At 61.1% G+C, this 27,716-nt stretch overlaps 1 protein-coding gene across 1 annotated transcript in view; it reads left to right on the forward strand.

The window, feature by feature from the left end:
* The window catches only part of LOC132390692 (cGMP-dependent 3',5'-cyclic phosphodiesterase), a 345,293-nt gene that overhangs the window by 298,299 nt on the left and 19,278 nt on the right, over positions 1-27,716 (forward strand). The window contains exon 25 of the mRNA XM_059963249.1: positions 6,415-6,489. Coding sequence (XP_059819232.1) covers positions 6,415-6,489 — 75 coding nt within the window. The remainder of the gene's footprint in view (positions 1-6,414; positions 6,490-27,716) is intronic.

Genomic DNA, 27,716 nt, shown 5'->3' on the forward strand with positions numbered 1-27,716 from the left:
TCTAGATCATCGACATAAATGACAAACAGAAAAGGACCCAGCTCAGATCCCTAGAGAGGCAGCCCTCAACTACCACACCCTGGCTTCTCCCACAAAGCCAATGTCCAATCCAATTTACTACCTCATCCTGTAAGCCGGGTGACTGAACCTTCTTCACAAACAAGAGAAAATCTGCAGATGCTGGGAATCCAAGCAACACACACAAAATACTGAAGGAAGTCAACAGGCCAGGCAGCATCCTGATGAAGGATCTCATGCTGCCTGGCCCGCTGAGTCCCTCCAGCATTTTGTGTGCGTTGACTGAATCTTCATGACCAGCCTCTCATGTGGGACCTTGTCAAATACTTACTAAAGTCCACGTAGACAATATCCACTGCCTCGCCTTCAACTTTCCTGTCCACATTTGGCCATCAAGCCTGCTCTGTCATTCCACCATGACTGATCTATTTTCCCTCTCAACCCCATTCTCCTGCCTTCTGCCCATAACCTCTTGTGCCCTGACTAATCAAGAACCAATCTATCTCTGCTTTAAATGCACTCAACGATTTGGCCTCCATAGCCGCCTGTGGCAATGAATTCCACAGATTCACCATCCTCTGCCTAAAGAATGTCCTCATTGTCTCTGTCATAAAGGGAATGTCCTTGTATTCTGAGGCTGAGCCCTCTGCTCCTCGACTCTCCCACTACTGGAAACATCCTCTCCACATCCACTCCGTCTCGTCTTTCACTAATCAGTAGGTTTCAATGCCATCATCCCTCATTCTTCTAAACTCCAGCAAGTACAGTCCCCGATCCTTCAAATGCTCTTCATACATGAACACTTTTTCCCAGGATCATCCTTGTAAACTTCCTCCGGACCCTCTCTCACATCCTTTCTTAGAGAAGCTTAACGTTGCTCACAATACTGCCAATACGGTCCAAGTGCAGAGATTTATCCTGGCCAATACCGCCATCTCGTGTCGTTATTGGGAACTGCAGGCGCGAGTGTGAGCCATAGAAACGCTCAAAAGGTACTCAGAATCAGGTTTGTTATCACTGACTGGCGTCAGGAAACTTGTTCTCTGGCAGCAGTACAGTGCAATCATAAGCATTTAAACATGGGCAGTCTTAAGTGGGAGGGTGAACAGCCAGAGATCGTGGTCCATGTAGGTGCCGATGACATGGCTAGGAAGAGGGGATGAGGCTCTGCAAAGTGAGTTCAGGGAGTTAGGTGATTAGTTAAGTGACAGGATCTCCAGGTCTGTGATCTCAGGATTGCTTCCCATGCCATATGGTAATGAGGTCGGAAAGAGGAAGATCATGCAGTTTAATACGCAGCTAAGGAATTGGTGTAGGAAGGAAGCCTTCAGATTTTTGGATCACTGGGCTCTCTTCCAGGGAGTTGGGACCTGTACAGAAGAGACAGTTTGCATCTGAACTGGAAAGGTCTTATATCTGCAGTGGGAGAGTTTGCTAATGCTGCACGAGGCTGGGGGTGTTAAACTGGAGTTGTAGGGGGAATGAGACCAGAGCATCAGAACAGATTGCTGAGTGGTTGGGGAGACAGATGTTGTTACGAAGTCAGACGAAGAAGTCGGGAATCAAAAGGCTGAGCGTGGTGGGACTAATTTTCTGAGTTGTGTATATTTCAATGCAAGTGGTATCATGGGTAAGGCAGATGAGCTGAGGGCTTAGATCAGCACGTAGCCATCAGTGAGACTTGGTTGCAGGAGGGGCGAGACTGGCTGCTCAGTATTCTGGGGTACTGCTGTTTTAGACGCGACAGAGCGGGAGGGATTAAAAGGAATGGAGTGGCTTTACCAGCCAGGAAAAATGTCACGGCAGTGCTCCAACAGGGCAGACTGGAGAACTCATCTAGTGAGGTGTTATGGGTGGATCTGAGGGATAAGAAAGGTATGACCACGCTAATGGGGCTATATTATAGACCACCCAACAGTCCGCAGGATTTAGAGGAACACATTTGTTGAAGGATCGCAAGAAACAGAAGGTTGTTATAGTAGGTGATTTTAACTTTCCACACATTGACTGGGACTCCCATTCTGTAAGGGCTGAATGGGAAAGAGTTTGTCAAGTGTGTTCAGGAAAGTTTCCTTCATCAGTACGTAGAGGTCCTAATGAGAGTGTGTGATATTTGATCTGTTGTAGGGAATGAGACAGGGCAGGAGACAGAAGTTTCTGTAGGGGAACACCTTGCATCCCGTGATCGTAATGCCATTAGTTTCAAGATAATTATGGAGGAGGATAGGTCTGGACCCAGGGTTGAGATTCTAAATTGGAGAAAGGCCAATTTTGATGGTATCAGAAAGGATCCGGCAGGTGTGGATTGTGAGAGGCTGTTTCTGGAAAATGTGGGAGGCTTTTAAAAAATGAATTTCTGAGAGTACAAAGCTTGTATGTGCCTGAGAATAAAAGGCAAGGACAACAGGTTTAGGGAATTTTTGTTTTGAAAAGATATTGAGGCCCTTGTTAAGAAAAAGAAGGGGATGCATTGCAGGAACAAATATGGTGTTTATGAAGTATAGGAAATGCAAGAAAACACTTAAGAAAGAAATCAGGAAGGCTAATAGAAGGCATGAATTTGCTCTAGCAGAGGAGCTGAAAGAGAACCCTAAGGGCTTCTACGGATATGTGAAGAGTAAAATATTTGCAAAGGACAAAATCGATCCTCTGGAAGATCTTAAGGCCATAAGACATAGGAGCAGATTTAGGTCATTTGGCCCGTTTCACCATGGCTGATTCACTTTTCCTGGCTCCCCCCACCCCCCCCACATCCCTTCATTCAGATTTTTATTGTCACTTAGAAACCACAAATGCAATGCAGTTAAAAAATGAGACAGCGTTCCCCCAGAATGATATCACAAAAACACATGACAAAACAGACTTCACCAGAAAATCCACATAACGTTTGGCAATCCCCAATCCAGAGTCCGGAGAGGCTGCTGCGTATCAATATCACGCTACCATCTTAGCGCATTCCCTGGAAAGGAGCTCCAATTCCACCAGACAAACAAGACCAAAAACTAAAGCTACAAGACCTGCACAAAACCACATAGTTACAACATGTAGTTACAACAGTGCAAACAATAGCATAATTGATAAAAAACAGACCATGGGCACTGTAAAAATAGTCCAAAACGTTAAAAGACTATAAGTTCGAAAGAAATCACCACACAGTTTCCACAAGTCCTCAGGGTCCCGACAGACTCGCCATCCCATGCCAGCAGCAGGAGGGAATACCCCCGTTAGGGACTTCCAAGGCACCGCTCGACTCAGCCTCGCAGACGCAGCACACAATGAAAGCAGCGGACTCCGCATCCGTCGAACCTTCAACCATCCCCTCCGGCACAGCTTCTCTGAGCACCATCCTCCGCTGAGCATATTAAGATGGCCCCACCAACAGCCATCGGCAACGCGACCCTGTGGACTGGGGGCCTGTTCTTCCCAGCAGAGTCCCGGACCTCACAGCAGCAGCAGCAATGAAAAAGGTCTTCCTGGAGATTTCCTGATGTTCCTCCGTGCTCCCACATCTGTTTTCAATCGATTATGATTGCGCATGGTACCCTGCTTCACAAATAACAGATAATCAGCTCCGGAGTGGCCGCTGCAAGCTGCGTCACGCCGCCATCTTGGACCAAAGACCTGGCCAATAAAAAGTCTATCAACCTCTGCCTGAAATATACATGGACTTGCTTATGACAATGAATCCCACAGATTCACCACTCTCTGGCTAAAAAAATTCCTCCTCGTCTCGGCCCTCTATTCTCAGGCTGTGTCCTCTAGCCTTAGGCTCTCACATCACAGGAAGCATCCTCTCCACATCCACTCCATCAAGGTCTTTCACCATTTGATAAGTTTCAATTTGGTCCTGTCATTCTGAATTCGAGTGAATACAGACCCAGAGCCTGCACACTTCCCAGCACTGTATTTCATCTGCCACTTCTTTGCCCATTCTCTTAATCTCTCTATGTCCTTCTGCTGCCCCTCTATTTCTCCAAAACTACCTGCCCGTCCACCCCCTGCATCTTCATATCATCTGCAAACTTTGTAACAAAGCCATCAACTCCACAGGACCAGACCCAGACACTGTGGCTCCCCCTGGTAGGTTGCCCCCCTTAATAGTATCTAAAGTTGAATGCTTATTGAGGGAATGTCCATAAGTGTACTCTGCACTGGCTGTACACTTCCCCTCCTCCTGACAGTCACCCAGTTACCTGTCTCCTGCTATCTAGGTGTGACTCCTGTCTATCACCTCCTCATTCTCCTGTATGAGTCGAAGGTCATCGAGCTGCAGCTCCAGTTACTTAGCACGTTCTCTCTCGAGATGCAACTCGGAGCACCTGGTGCAAAGGTTTCACCATGCCACACACGGTACAAAACACAGCCCCTGGAGCCATCCTCACTAAGCGGATCGTCGTGGCTATCCCTCGAGGTCGAGGATGATGGTCTTTGTTCTGTTTCCACAGAGCGAAGATGCCTGTCCGTGTATTTGTTTAACGTGTACTTGATGTTGCACTCCAAGAAGCACACGATACTTCGCAAGTCAGCCAACCGATTCCAATGGCATGGAAACCGCGACGATTGGGGCTGATGGATTTTTTGCAGCCTTCATCCGCTTTCACAGCCGTTGAGTTTGAAGTAATTTGTCCGCCTGTTCCACCGTTGAGGTCTTGGTTGGATTGTTCTCTGTCAGGGACCTCACCCTTGACCTTACCACCATGGGTGACCCTACCAGGAGCACAGCTCCAGACGGCATCGCTCTCGGGATCTCAGGACCACACAAGCTTCTCCACCACGACAAGGTGACAATCCACAGAGAAGCGACTATGCCCTAATGGATGAGGAATGAATGAATAAGAAGAGAAAGAAAGAGTAACTTACAAAGGACTTTACCTCAACCAAGCCTGATGAGCCAAAGCCATTGGCACACTCACAAGATGGCCCCTCCACCTGCACCTGTGCTGTTTTTATTGGCCCTTTCTAATTAATTCTTCTTGCTGATTGGTTGTCAGCTCAGAGAAGCTGCCATGAATCTCTGCTTATTAAACCTTGAATGCCGACCTGACTGAAAGGTAACTCTCCTTACGCACTGCCTCCTGCTGATTGGTCACTCCTCAACTCAGAGAAACCGCTGCAAAGTTCTGCCTTTAGAGCTTTGATTGCCATCCTGATTGAAAGCTAGAACCCCGATGCCGACTGTCCAACTGCAAGTCAGCTTTCTCCACTGAGGTTGGATGAGACTCCAACTAGAGGTCATGGGTTAAGGGTGAAAGGTTAAATGTTCAAGGGGAACATGAGGGAAACTTCTTCACACAGAGAGTGGTGAGAGTGTGGAACAAGCTGCCAGTGAAAGTGGTGGATGTGGGGTTGATTTCAATGTTTGAGAGGAATTTGGATGGGTACATGGATGGGAGGGCTATGGTCCAGGTGTAGTTCAGTGGGAGTAGGTAGTTTAAATGGTTTGGCATGGACTAAATGAGCCTGTGTCTGTGCTGTGGTTTTCAATGATTGTATTTGGTATAAGTTACAAATGAGAAGTGGAAAAGAGGAATAGTGAAGTATTTCACAGACTGTTGAGAAATCTGCTGGCAGAGGAGAAAAAATAGTTCCTGAATCATTGAGGTGTGCATTCAGGCTCCTGCACCTCCTCCCTAATGTTACTGACAAGAAGAGGACATGCCCTGGGCGCTGAGGGATGCTGCTTTGTTGAGGAGTTTTACCTGTGTGCCTGGAACACATTGCATGGTTTGTGGTGCTAGAGGCATATACTTTTGAGGACGTTGAAGAGACTCTTAGATAGGTACATGAATGGTAGGAAACTAGAGGGCTATGTGGGAGGGAAGGGCTAGATTGGCCCCAGAGTAGGTTAGAAACATCGTGGGCCACATCAGCTGTACTGGTGCTTGTCTGGTCTCTGTTCCATGTTCTAATGGACAGCTTCTTGATGTGATTGGGGGAATGTCCGAGGTAGGTTTTTTCTTACAGAGAGTGGTGGTTGTGTGGAATGTGCTAGAGGCAGATACATTAGGGACATTTAGGAGACTGTTCAATTGGCACATGGATGAAAGAAAAAATGGAGGGCTATGCGGGAGGGAAGGGGTAGGTTAAAAGGTTGTGGGCCAAAGGGCCTGTACCATTCCATACAATTCCTTGTCCTTTCTTCTGAGAGAATGGGCAACCAGAATTGAAGGGTCTGTTCCTTGGGATCTGGGCAGGTTTGGAGCAGAAGGGGAATGGGATCCATGGAGGTGTCCCCAAGAGCTGCAATGGGATGAATTGGTCCAAGAGCCTCCTTCCCGTCAATGTCAGTGGAGGGAAGGGAAGCTGTGAGTGACAACTTGGTGGGATGGGAGGAGGGGTTTGAGGGGGGCCCGTGGTGTGGTCTCACAAGGTCTGTGTTCTTTCTCCCATACACAGAGGCACCATTTTGCTCAGGCCATCGCCATTCTGAACTCCGAGGGGTGCAATATCTTCGAGTCCTTCTCTCGGAAGGTGAGTGCAATTGGTAGATCAGTTTATTATCATGCCGTGTCACGAGGCGCATTGGAAAAACCTGTCTTGCATCCTGTTCAAACGTACCCATCCGCAATTTCAAAACATTAAATTTACACAGATTACTCTTGGGGCGGTCAGTGCACCTCTATTACATCCAGTGAAGTCAGAGTTCGGAGTTCAATTCCAGCATCCTCTGTAGGAAAGTTTGCATATTCTTCCCGTTAAGGAGGGAGTTTCCTCCCACAGTCCAAAGGTGTACTGGTTAGTAGGTTAATTGGTCTTTGTAAATTGTCCTGTTGATTAGGCTCAGGTTAAGCAGGTAGGTTGCTGGGCAACCTGTAGCTTCTTGTGCTGAAAGGGTCCGTTACTCGCTGTATCTCTAAATAAATTAATGACACAGACAGTGAAGTAGAACAAGGTAAAACAACGCAGGATTAAGGGTTCCAGTTACAAAGAAAGTGCAGTGCAGGCAGACAATGAGATGCGAGGGTCACAATGAGGTAGACTGAGAGATCAACAGTTCAAGGTTATAGTGTCATACAGAACAGAAACAGGCCATTCGGCCCCTTTAATCCACGCCAAACTATTATGCTGCCTGGTCATATTGACCTGCACCTAGATCACTGCTCTGCATACCTCCCCCATCCACATACCTATCCAAATTCCTCTTAAATGTTGAAATCAAAACCACACCCACCACTTCCACTGGCAGCTCGTCCCACACTCTCACCACCCTCTGAATGAAGAAGTTTCCCTCAGGTTCACCTTAACCATTTCACTTTTCAGCTTAACCCAGGTCCTCTAGTTCTAGACTCCCACAACCTCAGTGAAAAAGCCTGCATGCATTTGCCCTACCTATACCCCTCAGAATTTTGTATACCCCTATCAAATCCTCCCTCAGTTTCTGCCTAACCCTAGCCATAAGACTACAAGACTTTAAGATTTCGAAGCAGAATTTGGCCCATCGAACCTGCTCCACCATTTCATCATGGCTGATCCAATTTTCCTCCGTACCCCAATCTCCTGCCTTCTCCCCGTATCCCTTCACGCCCTGACCAATCAAGAATCTATCAACCTTCGCCTTAAATATAAATAGAGACTTTGGCCTCCACAGCTGCCTGTGACAAAAAATTCCACAGACTCACCACTCTTGGCTAAAGAAATTCCTCCTCATGTCCATTCAAAAAGGATGCCATCTATTCTGTGGCTGTGTCCTCTGGTCTTTGACTCTCCCACCACAGGAAACATCCTCTCCACGTCCACTCTATCAAGGCTTTTCACCATTCAATAGGTATCAATGAGGTCACATCTCATTCTTCTGAATTCCAATGAGTACAGACCAAGAGCCATCAAACGCTCTTCATACCCCAAGTGAGGCCTCACCAGTGCCTTATAAAGTCTCAACATTACATCTTGCTTTTATATTCTAGTCCTCTTGAAATGAATGCTAATGTTGCATTTGCCTTCCTCCCCACAGACCCAACCTGCAAATTAACCCTTAGAAAATCCTACACAAGGGCTCCCAAGTCCCTTTGCACCTCGGATTTTTTTTGTATTTTCTCTCCATTAGAAAATAGTCAACCCTTTCATTTCTTCTACCAAAGTGCATGACCATACACTTCCCAACACTGTAATCCATCTGCAATTTCTTTGTCCATTCTCCTAATCTGTCTGTCCTTTTGTCGCCTCTCTACTTCCTCAAAACTACCTGACCCTCCAGCTATCTTCATATTGTCTGCAAACTTCGCAACAAAACCATCAATTCCATTATCCAAATCATTGACATCTAATGTAAAAAAAGAATTGTTCCCAACACAGACCCCTTGTGGAACATCACTAGTCACTGTCAGCCAACCAGAAAAGATTCCCTTTATTCCCACTCTTTGCCTCCTGCCAATCAGCCAATGCTTTATCCGTGCTAGAATCTTTCTTGTAATACCATGGGCTCATAGCTTGTAAAGCAGCCTCAAGTGTGGCACCTTGTAAACGGCCTTCTGAACATCCAAGTGTGCAACATCACACGATTCTCCTTTGTGTATCTTGCTTGTTATTCCTTCAAAGATTTCCAACATATTTGTAAGACAAGAATTTCCCTTGAGGAAACCATCCTGACTATGGCCTATTTTATCATGTGCCTCCAAGTACCCTGAGACCTCATCCTTAATGATCACTCCTACATCTTCCCAACCACCAAGGTCAGACTAATTGGCCTATAGTCTCTTTCCTTCTGCCTCTCTCCCTTCTTGAATAGTGGAGTGACTTTTGCAATTTTCCAGTCTTCCGGAACCATTCCAGAATCTATTGATTCTTGAAAGATCATTACTAATGCCTCTACAGTCGGTTTTGGAACCATCTGGTCCAGGTGATATATCTACCTTCAGACCTTTCAGTTTCCCAAAAACCTTCTCCCTAGTTATGGTAACTTCACACACTTCATTCTCCTGATGCCTGGAACTTCCACCATACTGCTACTGTCTTCCACAGTGAAGACTGAAGCAAAATATTCAGTTTGTCCACTAGTTTCTTGTCCCCCATTTCTATCTGTTCAGCATCGTTTTCCAGTGGTCTGATAGCCACTTTCAATTCTCTTTTATACTTCATGTATCTGAAGAAATCTTTCGCATCTTCTTTAATATTATTTACTGGCTTTCATTTGTATTCCTTCTTTATCTTAATGACTTTTTTGTTCTTCTTCTGTTGGTTTTTAAAAGCTTCCCAATCCTCCAACTTCCCACTAGTTTTTATTTGTCTTCTCTTTGGCTTTTATGTTGGCCTTGTCTTCTCTTGTTAGCCACAGTTGTGCCATTTTCTTTCAGAATTCCCCTTCTTCTTTGGGGTGTATATATCCCATGCCTTCCTAATTTCTCTAGAAATTCCAGACATTGCTGTTTTGCCATCAGCCCTGCCAGTGTTCTTTTCCAGTCAATTCTGGCCAACACCTCTCTCATGCCTCTGTAATTCCCTTTACTCCACTGTAATACTGATACACCAGACATCAGTTTCTCCTCAAATTTCAGGGTGAATTGAGAACATATTTTGATCATTTGACCCTCAGGATTTTTTAAATTTAAGCTCTTCAATCAATTCTGGTTCATTGCACAACACCTAATCCAGAATAGCTGATCCCCCAGTGGGCTCAACCACAAGCTGTTCTAAAAAGCCATATTGTAGGCACCCTGGAAATCTCCCTCCTGTTCCAATACCAACCTGGCTTTTCCAATCTACCTGCATATTGAAATCTCCGGCGACCATTGTAACATTGCCCTTTTGGCATGTGTTTCCTATCTCCCATTGTAATTTGTAGACCACATCCTTCTGACTGTTTGGGGGTCTGTATACAACTCCCATCAGGGTCTTTTTACCCTTGTAGTTCCTTAGCTCCATCCACAATGAGCCAACATCTTCTATGTCACCGCTTTCTAATGATTTGATTTCATTTTTTACCAACAGAGCAACACAGTCCCCTCTGCCCTCCCGTCTATTCTTTTGATACAATGTGTTTCCTTGGACATTAAGCTCCCAGCTATAATCTTTCAGCCTTGATTCCCTGATGCCCACAACATCATCCCTGCCAATCTGTATCTGTGCTGTTCATCTTCCTTATTCCGTCCACTGCACGCATTCAAAAGCAACACCACAAGTTCTGTATTCACCCCTTTTGATTTTGTCTGCCATTTATGTGGAACTCATCCTGTAGACTGCATCTTTGCCCTGTCAACAGCCCCTCAGCACTACATACTGCCTCTGTTTGTAAACCAGCTACCTCATCTTCAGTCTTCCTTTCCTACGACATTTCTTACATTGAAATATATGCAGCTCAGGATACTAGTCACACCGAGTGCAGCTGTAGTCGTCAGAGACACTGGATGTCTCTCTGCCTTCCCACATCCCACAAGGGGAGCATTTCACTGCCCTGTCTGTCATCCCTACTGTCCTCACTGAGCAGATATAAAGAGAGGGAAAACAATGAGCTTGTCTTTCCTTTGCTTTCTCTGAATGGTCTCTCTTCACTGTTGTTGTTGTTCGTCCTTCGGAGTCGAAGACGACCACGACTTCTGTCAGGTGGAGGGTTTGTGACTGTGGGTCCAGAGGTGACTGGTGAGGCCAATCCGGGCCCTGAAAGCTCACCCACATGTGGGACACATGAGGGTAGGTGCTGCAGTGGAAGTGGAGGTAGCTCGAGCCTTGCGCGTGGCACGTTTCCTCTGAGCCTCTGCAGTGCATCTGATTTCTGCTGCATACGCTCCTTTAGTGGTCCTGCTCCACCAGGTTGGGCGGTCCAGAGCAAGCGATTCCCAGCTACTGGGATTGATGCTGAGTTCTTTGAGGGACACTTTGAGGCAGTCTTTGAAACGTTTCTTCTGCCCTCCAACTGAGCGCTTGCCCTGGCTCAGCTCTCCATACAGCAGCTGTTTTGGTAGTCGACTGTCAGACATCCTGACGACATGGCCAGCCCATCTGGCTTGGGCTTTCTGTAGGAGGGGTAGACGCTGTGGGTGCTAGCCCGCTCCAGGACCTCCATGTCTGGGACTTTGTCCTGCCATCGTACGTGGAGGAGTCTGCGGAGGCAGCTCAAGTGGAAGTGGTTGAGCTGTTTAGCGTGTATGCTGTAGACAGTCCAGGTCTCGCTGGCATAGAGGAGGGTGGTGAGAACCACTACTCGGTAGACCTTCAGCTTGGTGGTAAGGCTGAGTCCTCTCCGCTCCCATACATTCTCACGGAGTCTCCCAAAGGCGGCACTGGCTTTGGCAATTCTGTTGCTGATCTCCGCATCTATGTTCACCGCTCGTGATAGAGTACTGCCCAGATAAGTAAAGGGATCTCTTCACTAAGGCTTTAAGATCACCATTCCGAGTATGTGCACTCAAATGGACAACAAAGCTAACCTTTCCTAGCCATATACCTGCCCAACTGTCTTTTATATAACGTTAACGTACCTGTCTCAGTCACTTTCTCTGGCAGCTCATTCCCTGTATGGACCTCCCTCTGGGTGAAAATGTTACCCCTCAGGTCCCTGTTAAATCTTTGCCTTCTCACCTTAAACCTGTGCCCTCGAGTTCTCGACTTCCAAACCCTGGGCAAAGGGCTGTGTGCATTCACCTATGCCCGTCGTGATTTAATTCACCTTTATAAAATCACCCCTCATTCACCTGGATGCTGACAGAAGTCCCAATCTGTTCAACCTCTCTCCATGTCTCAGTTCCCCATGTCCGAGCAACATCCTTGTAAGTCTCTTCTGCATGCTTTCCAGCTTAACAACATCTTTCCATAGCAGAGCGGCCTAGACTGAGCTCAGTACTCAGTGTGCAGCCTCAGCAGTGTCTTGTAGAGGTGCAACATAATGCCCCAGCCCTGGTACTCAGTGCCCCAGCCTCTGTACTTGGTGCCCTGGCCCCTGTTCTCAGTGCCCCAGCCCCTGTTCTCAGTGCCCCAGCCCCTGTTCTCAGTGCCCCAGCCCCTGTTCTCAGTGCCCCAGCCCCTGTTCTCAGTGCCCCAGCCCCTGTTCTCAGTGCCCCAGCCCCTGTTCTCAGTGCCCCAGCCCCTGTTCTCAGTGCCCCGGCCCCTGAACTCGGTGCCCCAGCCTCTGTACTTGGTGCCCCAGCCCCTGTTCTCAGTGCCCCAGCCCCTGTACTCAGTGCCCCAGCCCCTGTACTCAGTGCCCCGGCCCCTGTACTCGGTGCCCCAGCCCCTGTTCTCAGTGCCCCGGCCCCTGTTCTCAGTGCCCCAGCCCCTGTTCTCGGTGCCCCAGCCCCTGTACTCAGTGCCCCGGCCCCGGTACTCGATGCCCCAGCCCCTGTTCTCGATGCCCCAGCCCCTGTTCTCAGTGCCCCGGCCCCTGAACTCGGTGCCCCGGCCCCTGAACTCGGTGCCCCAGCCCCTATACTCGGTGCCCCAGCCCCTGTACTCGGTGCCCCGGCCCCTGTTCTCAGTGCCCCAGCCCCTGTTCTCAGTGCCCCAGCCCCTGTACTCGGTGCCCCAGCCCCTGTACTCGGTGCCCCGGCCCCTGTTCTCGGTGCCCCAGCTCCTGTTCTCAGTGCCACGGCCCCTGAACTCGGTGCCCCGGCCCCTGAACTCGGTGCCCCGGCCCCTGAACTCGGTGCCCCGGCCCCTGAACTCGGTGCCCCGGCCCCTGTACTCAGTGCCCCAGCCCCTGAATTCGGTGCCCCAGCCCCTGTTCTCAGTGCCCCAGCCCCTGTTCTCGGTGCCCCGGCCCCTGTTCTCGGTGCCCCGGCCCCTGAACTCGGTGCCCCGGCCCCTGAACTCGGTGCCCCGGCCCCTGTACTCAGTGCCCCAGCCCCTGAATTCGGTGCCCCGGCCCCTGTTCTCGGTGCCCCAGCCCCTGTTCTCAGTGCCCCAGCCCCTGTTCTCGATGCCCCGGCCCCTGAACTCGGTGCCCCGGCCCCTGAACTCGGTGCCCCGGCCCCTGTACTCAGTGCCCCAGCCCCTGAATTCGGTGCCCCGGCCCCTGTTCTCGGTGCCCCAGCCCCTGTTCTCAGTGCCCCAGCCCCTGTACTCAGTGCCCCAGCCCCTGTACTCAGTGCCCCAGCCCCTGTTCTCAGTGCCCCAGCCCCTGTACTCGGTGCCCCGGCCCCTGAACTCGGTGCCCCGGCCCCTGAACTCGGTGCCCCGGCCCCTGTTCTCAGTGCCCCAGCCCCTGTTCTCGGTGCCCCGGCCCCTGAACTCGGTGCCCCGGCCCCTGAACTCGGTGCCCCGGCCCCTGTACTCAGTGCCCCAGCCCCTGAATTCGGTGCCCCGGCCCCTGTTCTCGGTGCCCCAGCCCCTGTTCTCAGTGCCCCAGCCCCTGTACTCAGTGCCCCAGCCCCTGTACTCAGTGCCCCAGCCCCTGTTCTCAGTGCCCCAGCCCCTGTACTCGGTGCCCCGGCCCCTGAACTCGGTGCCCCGGCCCCTGAACTCGGTGCCCCGGCCCCTGTTCTCAGTGCCCCAGCCCCTGTACTCGGTGCCCCGGCCCCTGAACTCGGTGCCCCGGCCCCTGAACTCGGTGCCCCGGCCCCTGAACTCAGTGCCCCGGCCCCTGAACTCGGTGCCCCAGCCCCTGTAATCGATACCTCGTCCCCTGTTCTCAGTGCCTCAGCCCCTGTTCTCAGTGCCCCAGCCCCTGTAATCGATACCTCGGCCCCTGTTCTCGGTGCCCCAGCCCCCGTACTCGGTGCCCCGGCCCCCGAACTCGGTGCCCCAGCCCCCGTTCTCAGTGCCCCAGCCCCTGAACTCGGTGCCCCGGCCCCTGTACTCGATACCTCGGCCCCTGTTCTCGGTGCCCCAGCCCCTGTTCTCAGTGCCCCGGCCCCTGAACTCGGTGCCCTGGCCCCTGAACTCAGTACCCCACCCCCTGAACTCGGTGCCCCAGCCCCTGAACTCGGTGCCCCGGCCCCTGAACTCGGTGCCCCGGCCCCGGAACTCGGTGCCCCGGCCCCTGAACTCGGTGCCCCGGCCCCCGTTCTCGGTGCCCCAGCCCCCGTACTCGGTGCCCCAGCCCCCGTACTCGGTGCCCCAGCCCCCGTTCTCAGTGCCCCGGCCCCTGTACTCGGTGCCCCGGCCCCTGTACTCGGTGCCCCAGCACCTGTACTCAGTGCCCCGGCCCCTGAACTCAGTGCCCCAGCCCCCGTACTCGGTGCCCCAGCCCCCGAACTCGGTGCCCCAGCCCCTGTACTCGGTGCCCCGGCCCCTGTACTCGGTGCCCCGGCCCCTGTACTCGGTGCCCCAGCACCTGTACTCGGTGCCCCGGCCCCTGTTCTCGGTGCCCCGGCCCCTGTTCTCAGTGCCCCAGACCCTGTACTCGATACCTCGGCCCCTGTTCTCGGTGCCCCAGCCCCTGTGCTCGGTGCCATGGCCCCTGTACTCGGTGCCCCAGACCCTGTACTCGATACCTCGGCCCCTGTTCTCGGTGCCCCAGCTCCTGTTCTCGGTGCCCCAGCCCCTGAACGGTGCCCCAGCCCCAGAACTCAGTGCCCCGGCCCCTGAACTCGGTGCCCCGGCCCCTGAACTCGGTGTCCCGGCCCCTGTACTCGATGCCCCAGCCCCTGTTCTCAGTGCCCCAGTCCCTGTACTCGGTGCCCCGGCCCCTGAACTCGGTGCCCCAGCCCCTGTTCTCAGTGCCCCGGCCCCTGAACTCGGTGCCCCAGCCCCTGTTCTCAGTGCCCCAGCCCCTGTACTCTGTGCCCCGGCCCCGGCCCCTGTACTCGGTGCTCTGGCCCCTGTACTCGATACCTCGGCCCCTGTTCTCGGTGCCCCAGCCCCTGTTCTCAGTGCCCCAGCCCCTGTACTCTGTGCCCCGGCCCCGGCCCCTGTACTCGGTGCTCTGGCCCCTGTACTCGATACCTCGGCCCCTGTTCTCGGTGCCCCAGCCCCTGTACTCTGTGCCCCGGCCCCGGCCCCTGTACTCGGTGCCCCGGCCCCTGTACTCGGTGCCCCGGCCCCTGAACTCGGTGCCCCGGCCCCTGAACTCGGTGCCCCGGCCCCTGAACTCGGTGCCCCGGCCCCTGAACTCGGTGCCCCGGCCCCGGTACTCGGTGCCCCGGCCCCTGTACTTGGTGCCCCGGCCCCTGTTCTCAGTGCCCCAGCCCCGGTACTCGATGCCCCAGCCCCTGTACTCGGTGCCCCGGCCCCTGCCCCTGTACTCGGTGCTTGGCCCCTGAACTCGGTGCCCCAGCCCCTGAACTCGGTTCCCCGGCCCCTGTTTTCAGTGCCCCAGCCCCTGTACTCGGTGCCCCGGCCCCGGCCTCTGTACTCGGTGCCCCGGCCCCCAAACTCGGTGCCCCGGCCCCTGTTCTCAGTGCCCCAGCCCCTGTACTCGGTGCCCCGGCCCCAGCAGCGGTACTCGGTGCCCCAGCCCCTGAATTCAGTGCCCGGCCCCTGTTCTTAGTGCCCCAGCCCCGGTACTCGATGCCCCAGCCCCTGAACTCGGTGCCCCGGCCCCTGTTCTCGGTGCCCCAGCCCCTGTGCTCGGTGCCCCAGACCCTGTACTCGATACCTCGGCCCCTGTTCTCGGTGCCCCAGCCCCTGAACGGTGCCCCAGCCCCAGAACTCGGTGCCCCGGCCCCTGAACTCGGTGCCCCAGCCCCTGAACTCGGTGCCCCGGCCCCTGTACTCAGTGCCCCAGCCCCTGTACTCGATGCCCCAGCCCCTGTTCTCAGTGCCCCAGTCCCTGTACTCGGTGCCCCGGCCCCTCAACTCAGTGCCCCAGCCCCTGTACTCGGTGCCCCGGCCCCTGTTCTCGGTGCTCTGGCCCCTGTACTCGATGCCCCAGCCCCTGTACTCAGTGCCCCGGCCCCTGAACTCGGTGCCCCGGCCCCTGTTCTCAGTGCCCCAGCCCCTGTACTCTGTGCCCTGGCCCTGGCCCCTGTACTCTGTGCCCCGGCCCCTGTACTCTGTGCCCCGGCCCCTGTACTCGGTGCCCCGGCCCCTGAACTCGGTGCCCCGGCCCCTGAACTCGGTGCCCCGGCCCCTGAACTCGGTGCCCCGGCCCCTGAACTCGGTGCCCCGGCCCCTGAACTCGGTGCCCCGGCCCCTGAACTCGGTGCCCCGGCCCCGGTACTCGGTGCCCCGGCCCCTGTACTTGGTGCCCCGGCCCCTGTTCTCAGTGCCCCAGCCCCGGTACTCGATGCCCCTGCCCCTGTACTCGGTGCCCCGGCCCCGGCCTCTGTACTCGGTGACCCGGCCCCTGTTCTCAGTGCCCCAGCCCCTGTACTCGGTGCCCCGGCCCCAGCCCCGGTACTCGGTGCCCCGGCCCCTGTTCTCAGTACCCCAGCCCCTGTACTTGGTGCCCCAGCCCCTGTACTCCGTGCCCCGGCCCCTGTGCTCGGTGCCCCAGCCCCTGTACTCCGTGCCCCGGCCCCTGTGCTCGGTGCCCCAGCCCCTGTACTCCGTGCCCCAGCCCCTGTTCTCAGTGCCCCGGCCCCTGTGCTCGGTGCCCCAGCCCCTGTGCTCGGTGCCTTAGCCCCTGTGCTCGGTGCCCCAGCCCCTGTACTCAATACCTCGGCCCCTGTTCTCGGTGCCCCAGCCCCTGTTCTCAGTGCCCCAGCCCCTGAACTCGGTGCCCCGGCCCCTGAACTCGGTGCCCCAGCCCCTGTTCTCAGTGCCCCAGCCCCTGAACTCGGTGCCCCGGCCCCTGAACTCGGTGCCCCGGCCCCTGTACTCGGTGCCCCGGCCCCTGTTCTCGGTGCCCCGGCCCCTGAACTCGGTGCCCCGGCCCCTGTTCTCAGTGCCCCAGCCCCTGTACTCTGTGCCCTGGCCCTGGCCCCTGTACTCTGTGCCCCGGCCCCTGTACTCTGTGCCCCGGCCCCTGAACTCGGTGCCCCGGCCCCTGAACTCGGTGCCCCGGCCCCTGAACTCGGTGCCCCAGCCCCCGTTCTCAGTGCCCCAGCCCCCGTACTCGGTGCCCCGGCCCCTGTACTCGGTGCCCCAGCACCTGTACTCAGTGCCCCGGCCCCTGAACTCGGTGCCCCAGCCCCTGTACTCGGTGCCCCAGCCCCTGTACTCGGTGCCCCAGCCCCCGTACTCGGTGCCCCAGCCCCCGAACACGGTGCCCCAGCCCCTGTTCTCAGTGCCCCAGCCCCTGTACTCGGTGCCCCGGCCCCTGTACTCGGTGCCCCGGCCCCTGTACTCGGTGCCCCGGCCCCTGTACTCGGTGCCCCGGCCCCTGTTCTCGGTGCCCCAGCCCCTGTGCTCGGTGCCACGGCCCCTGTACTCGGTGCCCCAGACCCTGGTACTCGGTGCCCCGGCCCCTGAACTCGGTGCCCCGGCCCCTGTACTCGATGCCCCGGCCCCTGTTCTCAGTGCCCCAGTCCCTGTACTCGGTGCCCCGGCCCCTGAACTCGGTGCCCCAGCCCCTGTTCTCAGTGCCCCAGCCCCTGTACTCTGTGCCCCGGCCCCGGCCCCTGTACTCGGTGCTCTGGCCCCTGTACTCGATACCTCGGCCCCTGTTCTCGGTGCCCCAGCCCCTGTACTCTGTGCCCCGGCCCCGGCCCCTGTACTCGGTGCCCCGGCCCCTGTACTCGGTGCCCCGGCCCCTGTACTCGGTGCCCCGGCCCCTGAACTCGGTGCCCCGGCCCCTGAACTCGGTGCCCCGGCCCCTGTACTTGGTGCCCCGGCCCCTGTTCTCAGTGCCCCAGCCCCGGTACTCGATGCCCCAGCCCCTGTACTCGGTGCCCCGGCCCCTGCCCCTGTACTCGGTGCTTGGCCCCTGAACTCGGTGCCCCAGCCCCTGAACTCGGTTCCCCAGCCCCTGTTTTCAGTGCCCCAGCCCCTGTACTCGGTGCCCCGGCCCCGGCCTCTGTACTCGGTGCCCCGGCCCCTGTTCTCAGTGCCCCAGCCCCTGTACTCGGTGCCCCGGCCCCAGCAGCGGTACTCGGTGCCCCAGCCCCTGAATTCAGTGCCCGGCCCCTGTTCTTAGTGCCCCAGCCCCGGTACTCGATGCCCCAGCCCCTGAACTCGGTGCCCCGGCCCCTGTTCTCGGTGCCACAGCCCCTGTGCTCGGTGCCCCAGACCCTGTACTCGATACCTCGGCCCCTGTTCTCGGTGCCCCAGCCCATGTTCTCGGTGCCCCTGCCCCTGAACGGTGCCCCAGCCCCTGAACTCGGTGCCCCGGCCCCTGAACTCGGTGCCCCAGCCCCTGAACTCGGTGCCCCGGCCCCTGTACTCAGTGCCCCAGCCCCTGTACTCTGTGCCCTGGCCCTGGCCCCTGTACTCGGTGCCCCGGCCCCTGAACTCGGTGCCCCGGCCCCTGAACTCGGTGCCCCGGCCCCTGAACTCGGTGCCCCGGCCCCGGTACTCGGTGCCCCGGCCCCTGAACTCGGTGCCCCAGCCCCCGTTCTCAGTGCCCCAGCCCCTGTACTCGGTGCCCCGGCCCCTGTACTCGGTGCCCCAGCACCTGTACTCAGTGCCCCGGCCCCTGAACTCGGTGCCTCAGCCCCTGTACTCGGTGCCCCAGCCCCCGTACTCGGTGCCCCAGCCCCCGAACTCGGTGCCCCAGCCCCTGTTCTCAGTGCCCCAGCCCCTGTACTCGGTGCCCCGGCCCTGTACTCGGTGCCCCAGCCCCTGTACTCGGTGCCCCGGCCCCTGTTCTCGGTGCCCCAGCCCCTGTGCTCGGTGCCACGGCCCCTGTACTCGGTGCCCCAGACCCTGTACTCGATACCTCGGCCCCTGTTCTCGGTGCCCCAGCTCCTGTACTCGGTGCCCCGGCCCCTGAACTCGGTGCTCTGGCCCCTGTACTCGATACCTCGGCCCCTGTTCTCGGTGCCCCAGCCCCTGTACTCTGTGCCCCGGCCCCGGCCCCTGTACTCGGTGCCCCGGCCCCTGAACTCGGTGCCCCGGCCCCTGAACTCGGTGCCCCGGCCCCTGAACTCGGTGCCCCAGCCCCGGTACTCGGTGCCCCGGCCACTGTACTTGGTGCCCCGGCCCCTGTTCTCAGTGCCCCAGCCCCGGTACTCGATGCCCCAGCCCCTGTACTCGGTGCCCCGGCCCCTGCCCCTGTACTCGGTGTTTGGCCCCTGAACTCGGTGCCCCAGCCCCTGAACACGGTTCCCCGGCCCCTGTTTTCAGTGCCCCAGCCCCTGTACTCGGTGCCCCGGCCCCGGCCTCTGTACTCGGTGCCCCGGCCCCTGTTCTCAGTGCCCCAGCCCCTGTACTCGGTGCCCCGGCCCCAGCAGCGGTACTCGGTGCCCCAGCCCCTGAATTCAGTGCCCGGCCCCTGTTCTTAGTGCCCCAGCCCCGGTACTCGATGCCCCAGCCCCTGAACTCGGTGCCCCGGCCCCTGTTCTCGGTGCCCCAGCCCCTGTGCTCGGTGCCCCAGACCCTGTACTCGATACCTCGGCCCCTGTTCTCGGTGCCCCAGCCCCTGTTCTCGGTGCCCCAGCCCCTGAACGGTGCCCCAGCCCCAGAACTCGGTGCCCCGGCCCCTGAACTCGGTGCCCCAGCCCCTGAACTCGGTGCCCCGGCCCCTGTACTCAGTGCCCCAGCCCCTGTACTCGATGCCCCAGCCCCTGTTCTCAGTGCCCCAGTCCCTGTACTCGGTGCCCCGGCCCCTGAACTCAGTGCCCCGGCCCCTGTACTCGGTGCTCTGGCCCCTGTACTCGATGCCCCAGCCCCTGTTCTCAGTGCCCCGGCCCCTGAACTCGGTGCCCCGGCCCCTGTTCTCAGTGCCCCAGCCCCTGTACTCTGTGCCCTGGCCCTGGCCCCTGTACTCTGTGCCCCGGCCCCTGTACTCTGTGCCCCGGCCCCTGTACTCGGTGCCCCGGCCCCTGAACTCGGTGCCCCGGCCCCTGAACTCGGTGCCCCGGCCCCTGAACTCGGTGCCCCGGCCCCTGAACTCGGTGCCCCGGCCCCTGTACTCGGTGCCCCGGCCCCTGTTCTCAGTGCCCCAGCCCCGGTACTCGATGCCCCTGCCCCTGTACTCGGTGCCCCGGCCCCTGCCCCTGTACTCGGTGCCCCGGCCCCTGCCCCTGTACTCGGTGCCCCGGCCCCGGCCTCTGTACTCGGTGCCCCGGCCCCTGTACTCGGTGCCCCGGCCCCAGCCCCGGTACTCGGTGCCCCAGCCCCGGTACTCGGTGCCCCGGCCCCTGTTCTCAGTACCCCAGCCCGTGTACTTGGTGCCCCGGCCCCTGTACTCCGTGCCCCGGCCCCTGTGCTCGGTGCCCCAGCCCCTGTACTCCGTGCCCCGGCCCCTGTGCTCGGTGCCCTGGCCCCTGTTCTCAGTGCCCCGGCCCCTGTACTCAATACCTCGGCCCCTGTTCTCGGTGCCCCAGCCCCTGTTCTCAGTGCCCCAGCCCCTGAACTCGGTGCCCCGGCCCCTGAACTCGGTGCCCCAGCCCCTGTTCTCAGTGCCCCAGCCCCTGAACTCGGTGCCCCGGCCCCTGAACTCGGTGCCCCGGCCCCTGAACTCGGTGCCCCGGCCCCTGAACTCGGTGCCCCGGCCCCTGTACTCGGTGCCCCGGCCCCTGAACTCGGTGCCCCGGCCCCTGTTCTCGGTGCCCCGGCCCCTGAACTCGGTGCCCCGGCCACTGTTCTCGGTGCCCCAGCCCCTGTACTCTGTGCCCTGGCCCTGGCCCCTGTACTCTGTGCCCCGGCCCCTGTACTCGGTGCCCCGGCCCCTGAACTCGGTGCCCCGGCCCCTGAACTCGGTGCCCCGGCCCCGGTACTCGGTGCCCCGGCCCCTGAACTCGGTGCCCCGGCCCCTGAACTCGGTGCCCCGGCCCCTGTTCTCAGTGCCCCAGCCCCGGTACTCGATGCCCCAGCCCCTGTACTCGGTGCCCCGGCCCCTGCCCCTGTACTCGGTGTTTGGCCCCTGAACTCGGTGCCCCAGCCCCTGAACACGGTTCCCCGGCCCCTGTTTTCAGTGCCCCAGCCCCTGTACTCGGTGCCCCGGCCCCGGCCTCTGTACTCGGTGCCCCGGCCCCTGTTCTCAGTGCCCCAGCCCCTGTACTCGGTGCCCCGGCCCCAGCAGCGGTACTCGGTGCCCCAGCCCCTGAATTCAGTGCCCGGCCCCTGTTCTTAGTGCCCCAGCCCCGGTACTCGATGCCCCAGCCCCTGAACTCGGTGCCCCGGCCCCTGTTCTCGGTGCCCCAGCCCCTGTGCTCGGTGCCCCAGACCCTGTACTCGATACCTCGGCCCCTGTTCTCGGTGCCCCAGCCCCTGTTCTCGGTGCCCCAGCCCCTGAACGGTGCCCCAGCCCCAGAACTCGGTGCCCCGGCCCCTGAACTCGGTGCCCCAGCCCCTGAACTCGGTGCCCCGGCCCCTGTACTCAGTGCCCCAGCCCCTGTACTCGATGCCCCAGCCCCTGTTCTCAGTGCCCCAGTCCCTGTACTCGGTGCCCCGGCCCCTGAACTCAGTGCCCCGGCCCCTGTACTCGGTGCTCTGGCCCCTGTACTCGATGCCCCAGCCCCTGTTCTCAGTGCCCCGGCCCCTGAACTCGGTGCCCCGGCCCCTGTTCTCAGTGCCCCAGCCCCTGTACTCTGTGCCCTGGCCCTGGCCCCTGTACTCTGTGCCCCGGCCCCTGTACTCTGTGCCCCGGCCCCTGTACTCGGTGCCCCGGCCCCTGAACTCGGTGCCCCGGCCCCTGAACTCGGTGCCCCGGCCCCTGAACTCGGTGCCCCGGCCCCTGAACTCGGTGCCCCGGCCCCTGTACTCGGTGCCCCGGCCCCTGTTCTCAGTGCCCCAGCCCCGGTACTCGATGCCCCTGCCCCTGTACTCGGTGCCCCGGCCCCTGCCCCTGTACTCGGTGCCCCGGCCCCTGCCCCTGTACTCGGTGCCCCGGCCCCGGCCTCTGTACTCGGTGCCCCGGCCCCTGTACTCGGTGCCCCGGCCCCAGCCCCGGTACTCGGTGCCCCAGCCCCGGTACTCGGTGCCCCGGCCCCTGTTCTCAGTACCCCAGCCCGTGTACTTGGTGCCCCGGCCCCTGTACTCCGTGCCCCGGCCCCTGTGCTCGGTGCCCCAGCCCCTGTACTCCGTGCCCCGGCCCCTGTGCTCGGTGCCCTGGCCCCTGTTCTCAGTGCCCCGGCCCCTGTACTCAATACCTCGGCCCCTGTTCTCGGTGCCCCAGCCCCTGTTCTCAGTGCCCCAGCCCCTGAACTCGGTGCCCCGGCCCCTGAACTCGGTGCCCCGGCCCCTGTTCTCAGTGCCCCAGCCCCTGAACTCGGTGCCCCGGCCCCTGAACTCGGTGCCCCGGCCCCTGAACTCGGTGCCCCGGCCCCTGAACTCGGTGCCCCGGCCCCTGTACTCGGTGCCCCGGCCCCTGAACTCGGTGCCCCGGCCCCTGTTCTCGGTGCCCCGGCCCCTGAACTCGGTGCCCCGGCCACTGTTCTCGGTGCCCCAGCCCCTGTACTCTGTGCCCTGGCCCTGGCCCCTGTACTCTGTGCCCCGGCCCCTGTACTCGGTGCCCCGGCCCCTGAACTCGGTGCCCCGGCCCCTGAACTCGGTGCCCCGGCCCCTGAACTCGGTGCCCCGGCCCCGGTACTCGGTGCCCCGGCCCCTGAACTCGGTGCCCCGGCCCCTGAACTCGGTGCCCCGGCCCCTGTTCTCAGTGCCCCAGCCCCGGTACTCGATGCCCCAGCCCCTGTACTCGGTGCCCCGGCCCCTGCCCCTGTACTCGGTGCTTGGCCCCTGAACTCGGTGCCCCAGCCCCTGAACTCAGTGCCTGGCCCCTGTTCTCAGTGCCCCAGCCCCGGTACTCGATGCCCCAGCCCCTGAACTCGGTGCCCCGGCCCCTGTTTTCAGTGCCCCAGCCCCTGTACTCGGTGCCCCGGCCCCGGCCCCTGTACTCGGTGCCCCGACCCCTGTTCTCAGTGCCCCAGCCCCTGTACTCGGTGCCCCGGCCCCAGCCCCGGTACTCGGTGCCCCAGCCCCTGAACTCAGTGCCCGGCCCCTGTTCTCAGTGCCCCAGCCCCGGTACTCGATGCCCCAGCCCCTGAACTCGGTGCCCCGGCCCCTGTTTTCAGTGCCCCAGCCCCGGTACTCGGTGCCCCGGCCCCTGAACTCGGTGCCCCGGCCCTTGAACTCGGTGCCCCAGCCCCGGTACTCAGTGCCCCAGCCCCTGTACTCGGTGCCCCGGCCCCAGCCCCGGTACTCGGTGCCCCAGCCCCGGTACTCGGTGCCCCGGCCCCTGTTCTCAGTACCCCAGACCCTGTACTTGGTGCCCCAGCCCCTGTACTCCGTGTCCCGGCCCCTGTGCTCGGTGCCCCAGCCCCTGTACTCCGTGTCCCGGCCCCTGTGCTCGGTGCCCCAGCCCCTGTGCTCGGTGCCTTAGCCCCTGTGCTCGGTGCCCCAGCCCCTGTACTCAATACCTCGGCCCCTGTTCTCGGTGCCCCAGCCCCTGTTCTCAGTGCCCCAGCCCCTGAACTCGGTGCCCCGGCCCCTGAACTCGGTGCCCCGGCCCCTGAACTCGGTGCCCCGGCCCCTGAACTCGGTGCCCCGGCCCCTGTTCTCGGTGCCCCGGCCCCTGAACTCGGTGCCCCGGCCCCTGAACTCGGTGCCCCGGCCCCTGTTCTCAGTGCCCCAGCCCCTGTACTCTGTGCCCTGGCCCTGGCCCCTGTACTCTGTGCCCCGGCCCCTGTACACTGTGCCCCGGCCCCTGTACTCGGTGCCCCGGCCCCTGAACTCGGTGCCCCGGCCCCTGAACTCGGTGCCCCGGCCCCTGTTCTCAGTGCCCCAGCCCCGGTACTCGATGCCCCAGCCCCTGTACTCGGTGCCCCGGCCCCTGCCCCTGTACTCGGTGCTTGGCCCCTGAACTCGGTGCCCCAGCCCCTGAACTCAGTGCCCCAGCCCCTGTACTCGGTGCCCCGGCCCCAGCAGCGGTACTCAGTGCCCCAGCCCCTGAACTCAGTGCCCGGCCCCTGTTCTCAGTGCCCCAGCCCCGGTACTTGATGCCCCAGCCCCTGAACTCGGTGCCCCGGCCCCTGTTTTCAGTGCCCCAGCCCCTGTACTCGGTGCCCCGGCCCCAGCCCCGGTACTCGGTGCCCCAGCCCCCGTACTCGGTGCCCCAGCCCCCGTACTCGGTGCCCCAGCCCCTGTACTCGGTGCCCCAGCCCCGGTACTCAGTGCCACGGCCCCTGTACTTGGTGCCCCGGCCCCTGAACTCGGTGCCCCAGCCCCTGTACTCGGTGCCCCAGCCCCTGTACTCGGTGCCACGGCCCCTGTTCTCAGTGCCCCAGCCCCTGTACTCGGTGCCCCAGCCCCTGTACTCAGTGCCACGGCCCCTGAACTCAGTGCCACGGCCCCTGTACTCGGTGCCCCGGCCCCTGAACTCAGTGCGCAGCCCCTGTTCTCAGTGCCCCAGCCCCTGTTCTCGGTGCCCCGGCCCCTGTTCTCGGTGCCCCGGCCCCTGTTCTCAGTGCCCCAGCCCCTGTTCTCAGTGCCCCAGCCCCTGTTCTCGGTGCCCCGGCCCCTGTTCTCGGTGCCCCGGCCCCTGTTCTCGGTGCCCCGGCCCCTGTTCTCGGTGCCCCAGCCCCTATACTCAGTGCCCCAGCCCCTGTACTCGGTGCCCCGGCTCCTGTTCTCGGTGCCCCAGCCCCTGTACTCAGTGCCCCAGCCCCTGTTCTCGGTGCCCCGGCCCCTGTTCTCAGTGCCCCAGCCCCTGTTCTCGGTGCCCCGGCCCCTGTTCTCAGTGCCCCAGCCCCTGTTCTCAGTGCCCCGGCCCCTGTTCTCAGTGCCCCAGCCCCTGTACTCGGTGCCCCGGCCCCTGTTCTCAGTGCCCCAGCCCCTGTACTCAGTGCCCCAGCCCCTGTGCTCAGTGCCCCAGCCCCTGTACTCGGTGCCCCGGCCCCTGTACTCGGTGCCCCGGCCCCTGTACTCAGTGCCCCAGCCCCTGTACTTGATGCCCCAGCCCCTGTACTCAGTGCCCCAGCCCCTGTACTCGGTGCCCCGGCCCCTGTTCTCAGTGCCCCAGCCCCTGTACTCTGTGCCCCGGCCCCGGCCCCTGTACTCGGTGCCCCGGCCCCAGCCCCGGTACTCGGTGCCCCAGCCCCTGTACTCTGTGCCCCGGTCCCAGCCCCTGTACTCGGTACCCCAGCCCCTGTACTCGGTGCCCCGGCCCCAGCCCCGGTACTCGGTGCCCCAGCCCCTGAACTCAGTGCCCGGCCCCTGTTCTCAGTGCCCCAGCCCCGGTACTCGATGCCCCAGCCCCTGTACTCGATGCCCCAGCCCCTGTACTCGGTGCCCCGGCCCCTGTTCTCAGTGCCTCAGCCCCTGTACTCGGTGCCCCGGCCCCTGTTCTCAGTGCCTCAGCCCCTGTACTCGGTGCCCCGGCCCCAGCCCCGGTACTCGGTGCCCCAGCCCCGGTACTCGGTGCCCCGGCCCCTGAACTCAGTGCCCCGGCCCCGGTACTCAGTGCCCCGGCCCCAGCCCCTGTACTCGGTGCCCCAGCCCCTGTACTCCGTGTCCCGGCCCCTGTGCTCGGTGCCCCAGCCCCTGTGCTCGGTGCCTTAGCCCCTGTGCTCGGTGCCCCAGCCCCTGTTCTCAGTGCCCCAGCCCCTGAACTCGGTGCCCCGGCCCCTGAACTCGGTGCCCCGGCCCCTGAACTCAGTGCCCCACCCCCTGAACTCGGTGCCCCGGCCCCTGTACTCAGTGCCCCGGCCCCTGTACTTGATGCCCCGGCCCCTGCCCCTGTACTCTGTGCCCTGGCCCCTGTACACTGTGCCCCGGCCCCTGTACTCGGTGCCCCGGCCCCTGAACTCGGTGCCCCGGCCCCTGAACTCGGTGCCCCGGCCCCTGAACTCGGTGCCCCGGCCCCTGAACTCGGTGCCCCGGCCCCTGTTCTCAGTGCCCCAGCCCCGGTACTCGATGCCCCAGCCCCTGTACTCGGTGCCCCGGCCCCTGCCCCTGTACTCGGTGCCCCGGCCCCTGCCCCTGTACTCGGTGCTTGGCCCCTGAACTCGGTGCCCCAGCCCCTGAATTCAGTGCCTGGCCCCTGTTCTCAGTGCCCCAGCCCCGGTACTCGATGCCCCAGCCCCTGAACTCGGTGCCCCGGCCCCTGTTTTCAGTGCCCCAGCCCCTGTACTCGGTGCCCCGGCCCCGGCCTCTGTACTCGGTGCCCCGGCCCCTGTTCTCAGTGCCCCAGCCCCTGTACTCGGTGCCCCGGCCCCAGCAGCGGTACTCAGTGCCCCAGCCCCTGAACTCAGTGCCCGGCCCCTGTTCTCAGTGCCCCAGCCCCGGTACTTGATGCCCCAGCCCCTGAACTCGGTGCCCCGGCCCCTGTTTTCAGTGCCCCAGCCCCTGTACTCGGTGCCCCGGCCCCAGCCCCGGTACTCGGTGCCCCAGCCCCCGTACTCGGTGCCCCAGCCCCTGTACTCGGTGCCCCAGCCCCGGTACTCAGTGCCACGGCCCCTGTACTTGGTGCCCCGGCCCCTGAACTCGGTGCCCCAGCCCCTGTACTCGGTGCCCCAGCCCCTGTACTCGGTGCCACGGCCCCTGTTCTCAGTGCCCCAGCCCCTGTACTCGGTGCCCCAGCCCCTGTACTCAGTGCCACGGCCCCTGAACTCAGTGCCACGGCCCCTGTACTCGGTGCCCCGGCCCCTGAACTCAGTGCGCAGCCCCTGTTCTCAGTGCCCCAGCCCCTGTTCTCAGTGCCCCGGCCCCTGTTCTCGGTGCCCCGGCCCCTGTTCTCAGTGCCCCAGCCCCTGTTCTCAGTGCCCCAGCCCCTGTTCTCGGTGCCCCGGCCCCTGTTCTCGGTGCCCCGGCCCCTGTTCTCGGTGCCCCGGCCCCTGTTCTCGGTGCCCCGGCCCCTGTTCTCGGTGCCCCAGCCCCTATACTCAGTGCCCCAGCCCCTGTACTCGGTGCCCCGGCTCCTGTTCTCGGTGCCCCGGCCCCTGTTCTCAGTGCCCCAGCCCCTGTTCTCGGTGCCCCGGCCCCTGTTCTCAGTGCCCCAGCCCCTGTTCTCAGTGCCCCGGCCCCTGTTCTCAGTGCCCCAGCCCCTGTACTCGGTGCCCCGGCCCCTGTTCTCAGTGCCCCAGCCCCTGTACTCAGTGCCCCAGCCCCTGTGCTCAGTGCCCCAGCCCCTGTACTCGGTGCCCCGGCCCCTGTACTCGGTGCCCCGGCCCCTGTACTCAGTGCCCCAGCCCCTGTACTTGATGCCCCAGCCCCTGTACTCAGTGCCCCAGCCCCTGTACTCGGTGCCCCGGCCCCTGTTCTCAGTGCCCCAGCCCCTGTACTCTGTGCCCCGGCCCCGGCCCCTGTACTCGGTGCCCCGGCCCCAGCCCCGGTACTCGGTGCCCCAGCCCCTGTACTCGGTGCCCCAGCCCCTGTACTCGGTGCCCCAGCCCCTGTACTCGGTGCCCCGGCCCCAGCCCCGGTACTCGGTGCCCCAGCCCCTGAACTCAGTGCCCGGCTTCTGTTCTCAGTGCCCCAGCCCCGGTACTCGATGCCCCAGCCCCTGTACTCGATGCCCCAGCCCCTGTACTCGGTGCCCCGGCCCCTGTTCTCGGTGCCTCAGCCCCTGTACTCGGTGCCCCGGCCCCTGTTCTCAGTGCCTCAGCCCCTGTACTCGGTGCCCCGGCCCCAGCCCCGGTACTCGGTGCCCCAGCCCCGGTACTCGGTGCCCCAGCCCCTGTACTCGGTGCCCCAGCCCCTGTACTCGGTGCCCCGGCCCCAGCCCCGGTACTCGGTGCCCCAGCCCCTGAACTCAGTGCCCGGCTTCTGTTCTCAGTGCCCCAGCCCCGGTACTCGATGCCCCAGCCCCTGTACTCGATGCCCCAGCCCCTGTACTCGGTGCCCCGGCCCCT

Source organism: Hypanus sabinus, chromosome 3 (assembly GCF_030144855.1).
Source record: "Hypanus sabinus isolate sHypSab1 chromosome 3, sHypSab1.hap1, whole genome shotgun sequence".
NCBI lineage: Eukaryota > Metazoa > Chordata > Chondrichthyes > Myliobatiformes > Dasyatidae > Hypanus > Hypanus sabinus.